Raw genomic sequence first — 6,000 nt, 5'->3', positions numbered from 1 at the left:
GGCCTGCTGAGGGCTGAGAGTGACCCCCTTGTCCTCAGCCTGCTGAGGGCTCAGAGTAACCCCCTGGGCCTGGGCCTGCTGAGGAATGAGAGTGAACCCCAAGGCCTGGGCCTGCTGAGGGGTGAGAGTGATCTTCTGGTCTTTCGTCTGTTGGGGGGTGACTGTGATTCCCAGGGCCTGGGCATGCTCGGGGGTGAGAGTGATCGCCTGGTCTTCGGTATGTTGTGGGGTGACTGTTATCCCCAGGGCCTTGGTCTGCTGGGGGATAAGAATGATCCCCAGAGTCTGGGCCTGCTGCGGGGTGAGAGTGATTTCCGGGGCCTGGGCCTGCTGAGGGGTGAGTGTGATCCCCAGGGCCTGGGCCTGCTGGGGGGTAAGAGTGACTCCCTGGTCTTTGGTCTGTTGGGGGGTGAGTGTGATCCCCTGGTCCTCAGTCTGCTGGGGGGTGAGAGTGATCCCCAGGGCCTGGGCCTGTTGAGAGGTAAGAATGATCCTTTGGTCCTTGGTCTGCTGAGGGGTGAAAGTGATCCCCTGGGCCTGCTGAGAGCTGAGAGTGACCCCTTGGGCTTGCTCAGGGATTAGAGTTATTCCCTGGGGCTGGACCACAACCTGCTGAGGAGCAAGAGTGATTCTCTGGGGCTGCTGAGGAGAGACAGTGATCCCCGGGGCCTGGGCCTGCTGAGGGATGAGTGTGCTCTCCTGGGCCTGGGCCTGCTGAGGAAGGAGAGTGATTTCCTGTGACTGGGCCTCCTCAGTGGTGAGAGTGATCTCTTGTGCTTTGACCTCTCCTTGGATACTAGGGACTGCAAAGATCTTTGCCTGCTCATTTGTATGGGTTACTCTCAAACCTTGAGTTATCTTAGAGATTGGGGTGTCACCCAGTGCCCATCCTTTCTGAGAAGTTGGTGTCTGCCGAGGGGCCTCCTGAGGGGTGAGACTGACCTCCTGCGCCTGGGCCTGCTGAAGGATGAGAGTGATCCCCAGTGCCTGGGCCTGCTCAGGGGTGAGAATGACTCCCAGTGCCTGGGCCTGCTCAGGGGTGAGTGAGATGTTCTGTCCATAAGTAGTAGTGGCCCCAGATGGGAAGGACTGTGTGGAGAAGGAAGGAGTGGTTGGTTTGGGGTGCTTTCCATCAGCAGTTATCTCTAATGTCCTAAGATTCTCTTTGGACTCATTTCTCTGATATAGTTGGGATACGTCAGTCTGTGTTCCCCCTCTGGAAGACACTGTTACTGAAATCTGTGAGACTGTGTCCTGTGATTCCGATTTTCTCTCCTTAATCTTGACTTGATCCATTGCTTCTTTTTGCTTCACCCGTTCACGGTCGTCCACCTTTCTCTTTGATTTCTGCTCTTCCTCCAGTTTCTCCCAACTGCTATCTTTGTCCATATATTTCGTTTTCTTCTGGATCCGCCTCATTTGCTGCACCTTCTCCAACAACCCCCCATCTTCTTGCCTTTTTTGCTTCCATGCTTCCAGCTGCTGCTCTGACTTTTGATGCTGTTCTCCGTCTTTTTCCCTGTGCTTTTGATTTTCATCTTGCTCTGTCTGCTTTTGCGTCCTCTCCTTTTGTTCCTTCCCCAACTCCTTTTCTTGCCACTGTTTCTGTTTCTGTTGCTTTTGCTTTCCCTCCTTCATCTGGAACCATGCATCTTCCAACTCCAAATTCTTCTTCAGCATTTCGTGGCTCTTTCCCCAGAGATTCCTTTCTTCTTGCAGCTGGGATTTGAGACTTATATCAATTTTTTGTTTTTGATCCTCCTGCAAATAATCCTGCCCTTGCTTCTTCTTCTGGTCTCTCTCTCCTGTTGAGGCTACTGTAACATCTAGTTCACTTTCTATTTGAGTTAAGATCGTTTGTATTAAATTGCCAGCTACTGGATCCATGTTCTCTAATGGTGAAAGTAAGGTTCTAATTCCAGACTTTTCACTAATGGGCTTTTGAAAATGCACCTCTGGCTTCTGTGAGACTTCCTTTTTTCCCTTCATAGGCTTTTTCATCTGTTCTGGTTTTTTCATATCTTTGTACTTTTTCAAGACCTCTGTCACAGTTTCTGCCACTTTTTGAAAATATTCCTCCATTTTTGTTTTAATGACTCCCAAATTTTCAAATTCTGCTTTTTTTAATAGCTCTTTTTTGGGCACAGATTTTTTATCCAAAGGCTTTCCTATGTTGTCAATTTTCTCTGTTAGGAAAGTCATTATGGCTTTCTGAAATTCCTCTATGCTGCTCTGTTCACTTTTGCCCTCTGGACTTCTTATAACACTGGTGTACTCTGAAGCCTCTTTAAGTTTCCGAGATTGCAATTTACGAAGTTCAGGAGACTTGGCTTTCTTGGTGAGACCTGACAGGTCCTTCTCTTCAGTTTTCTCTTCTCTGCCTGTGCTTGTCCCTGGGGAGACTTGGAATTTCTTTCCTTTTATTTTCTCTTTCTCAGGGGAAGAATCAAGTTGGAATGACCTCAATGGTCCCTCTTGGCTACTCATCCCACTTTTTCTCTCTCTGTCCATTGACTCTGAAGTGAATTCCTCTTTTTTCTCTGAAGAAACTTGGCTTTTGTCACGTTGATGTTCAAGTTTGGTTGTCTTGAGCCGTTCCCACAAACTACTTGTAGTTTTGCCAGCTTCACCCTTGGTGTAAGAAGGGACATCGATAGAAAAAATTTCATCAGGAAAACTTTTACTTTTTGACTCAGGAAACTTGGATTTGTCTTCAGAATAGGATTTTGTTTCCTTTCTCTTCTTTTCCAGGGATGGAAACTCCAAGTGGTCAAATTTGGTCCCTGAGTCTTTCAGTTCACCTTTTGGTCCAAAGGTCTCATGTACATACAGGCCTCTGCTTTGCTTTTTTTTCTGTGACTGAAGTTCATCAGCTCCCTCTTTATCAAAGACATCACCTTTCTTCAGTAATATCGTGTCTTCAGTGCTGTGTTCGGTGATAGCATGGGGAGATGTTTTCTGTAAAGTAGATTGCTGTTCAGTTAAATCTGGAGCCATTTCATCTGTGGAGGAATATGGAAAGGCTGTGTCCCACTTGATAGTCCCTCTTCTTCGGGCCTCATCTATATTTTCAAGTTTTTTTACCAAATTAATTTCTATAATTTCTTTCTTGTCAGCTCTGCTGACGTCTGATCCAGATGTTATTTTGTGTTCTGTAGTACCTTTGGACTGAATAAGTTTTTCATATTTTTCTTCTGCAATTTGAAGTTTCTGCTGAAGTATTTCATTATTCTCGCTGAGATCTTTTATTATCTTCAGAACTAGGTCTTTTTCTTTTTCACCTTCCTCCTCTACATATACGTGGTCACTTTGGATGTGAACACCTTTTGCTTCATCATTTAGTATACTTATAGCTTTAGAGAGGTTTGATATTGTTGATGATATGTACTTAATAGCATTATTTTCTAATTTACTGAACATTGCAGTGCCTATGAGTTCTTGTAGCATATCATGGATTTCTGAAACCTTTATAGATGTTGCAAATTCATCACTAATCATCTGATCTGGCCGTAAAGCATGGGCTGCTGCGGGTCGCTTTAGAACTTTTTCTTTCCAAGGTTTCCATAGAGTGCCTCTAATTGCTGGGAGAAAAAAAAAATAAGATTGCATTTCTTCTTCTGTATTGTGCTCTATCTATGCTTATACCTAAGGAATTTATCCTCAATTTGTAGATAGCTATAAGATAAAGATTCACCTTTATCTTACAAAATAAATACCTTTAAAAAATTAATTCTTTTTCTGTCATCTAGAACTTTTGCTTCCAGAAGTTAGGAAATGACCTTGATTTATGTTCAGTAACAACCTTGGGATTAAGAAATGTAAATCGGAATGCAAACTAGTACAACCACTATGGAAAACTGTTTGGAGGTTCCTCAAACTGCTAAACATGGAGCTTCCCTACGACCCAGCAATCCCACTCCTAGGTATCTACCCAAAAGATACAAAAACACTGATTGAAAAAAGATACTTGTACCCCCATGTTTATTGCTGCTTTATTTACAATTAGAAAAACATGGAAGCAGCCCAAATGCCCAAAAGTAGATGACTGGATTAGAAAGATGTGGTACATATATACAATGGAATATTACTCAGCAACCAAAAAAGAGAAACACATGTCTTTTGCAGCAACTTGGATGGAGCTGGAAAAGATCATGCTTAGTGAGATAAGCCAGAAAGAGAAAGAAAAATACCGGCTGGTTTCACTCATAGCAGGAGTATAAAGGACCAGGCGAGAAAATAACAAAAATAATGAACAACCATATACCAGAGACATTCTGTGGGGGTGGAGCGGGGACTGGGATCAAAAATGGGGGAGGGGAGGGAAATGCACGGGACTATGGTGGTGGCACAGGGGTGATTTGGTGATGGGAAACCCGCGGGGATTACAATCGAGATGGAAAAAAAAATGTGCAAAATGATGTAAAAATAAACTTTGTAATAAATAAAATAAAATAAAACAAAATAAAAAAAGAAAAGAACTTTAGTGACAAAAAAAAAAGAAATGTAAATCAAAACTTTCTTTGGGCTTTGATTATGTTTGACTTACCATTTTCTTTATTAGTTTCCTGAATCTTTTTTCCTCTTTTTTCTTTTTCAGAACTAATCTTAGTTCATAAACAGGGGCCCTCTGGTGGCACAATGGGTTAAGGCACAGCACCATGAAGCTATCTGCAGCCACTGCACCACGAGTTCGATCCCAGGCCAGGGAGGTGACCCACATGGCATGGCAGACCTCTCCTGTCTTGCCCACTGTTCCCCTCAGCAGTCCATTTCAATGAATCTGCCTGTTTTGCTCCCCACTCTGTCTCTGGAGAATCCTCTCACCCCTTATACCTCCGGCCTGTGCTCCAGTCCTTGTATGCATGAATAAGTAAATCTTATTCATATAAGACAAAATATTTAAAAAGATAAAGATGATTCATCATAATCAAAGGAGGCTCATCAAGTATTAGGGAACCACAGCAAATTTAATAGTTCACTTATAAGAAATGATGGAGACCAGAGGCAGTAGGATGGCTTAACGTGATGAAAGAATAATACAGCTAACCAAGAATTTCATATCCAATAAAACTATTCTTTAAAAAATGAAGAGGGGCCCTCCCTGGTGGTGCAGCAGATTAAAGCTAAAGCCACTTCCGCATGAGTTGGATTCCACCTACCCCGGAGGTGACCGGAGGTGACCGCATGGCGCGGCAGACCTCTCCTGACCCGCCCGCTGCACCCCTCAGCGGTGTACTTCGTCGATCTGCCTGTTCTGCTCCCCACTGTGTCTATGGTGAAGCCTCTCGCCGCCCCTAAGCCTCTGGCCTGTACCCCGGTTCTGTATGCACAAATAAGTCAATCTTTAAAAAAAAAAAAAATGAAGAGGGACTTCCCTGGTCGCACAGGGGTAAAAGATAGTGCTATCAAGCTATTGTGAGCCACAGCAACATGAATTTGATCCCCTGCAATGGAGATAATTCACATGGTACAGGAGACCTCCCCTGTCTTGCCCACTGCTCTACTCCCCTCAACAGTGTATTTCAGTAGAATCTGCCTGTTCTGCTCCCCACTCTGGTGAATCATCTCACTCCCTCAACACATGCCTCTGGCCTACACCCCAATTCTTGTAATAATAGATAAATAAATCTTTAAATAAATAATGAAGATAAAGCATCCACTTCCTGAAATAATTCTTCTTAAAGTAGTATACACTAATAACTATCATAAACATCTTATTATGTGTTTTTAAATACTTCTCTAAATGTATTACAGCATGCCATCAAACCCATCCCTGAAATTACACTCCTCTCAAAGAACTATGCATATGCAGCTCTTTAAAGTATTCTTGTTATGTGTGTTTCAAAATAATTCCCTAAATATAATACAGAAGAGTTATCTCAACCATTCACTGAAATAACACTCCTTTCAAAGTAACTTGCAGTAAACACTTAGTATCCCTAATGAGACATGTTTTAAATATTCTTCTCTAAGTGTTTACACTTTGTAGCATATATAACT

At 43.3% G+C, this 6,000-nt stretch overlaps 2 protein-coding genes across 2 annotated transcripts in view; one reads left to right on the top strand and one right to left on the bottom strand.

Annotated features, from left to right (window-relative positions):
- The window catches only part of LARP4 (La ribonucleoprotein domain family, member 4), a 105,006-nt gene that overhangs the window by 38,837 nt on the left and 60,169 nt on the right, over positions 1-6,000 (top strand). The window lies entirely within an intron of this gene.
- FAM186A (family with sequence similarity 186, member A) overlaps positions 1-6,000 on the bottom strand; it is a 32,713-nt gene that overhangs the window by 15,509 nt on the left and 11,204 nt on the right. The window contains exons 4-6 of the mRNA XM_012732312.1: positions 1,234-3,581; positions 922-1,089; positions 25-783 (exon numbers count right to left, since the gene is read on the bottom strand). Of these exons, the coding sequence (XP_012587766.1) occupies positions 25-783; positions 922-1,089; positions 1,234-3,581 (3,275 nt within the window). The remainder of the gene's footprint in view (positions 1-24; positions 784-921; positions 1,090-1,233; positions 3,582-6,000) is intronic.

This window comes from Condylura cristata, unplaced genomic scaffold, assembly GCF_000260355.1.
Source record: "Condylura cristata isolate star-nosed mole 26May11 unplaced genomic scaffold, ConCri1.0 scaffold00034, whole genome shotgun sequence".
In the NCBI taxonomy this organism is placed as follows: Eukaryota; Metazoa; Chordata; class Mammalia; order Eulipotyphla; family Talpidae; genus Condylura; species Condylura cristata.
This window is presented reverse-complemented; position numbering and strand designations above follow the sequence as displayed.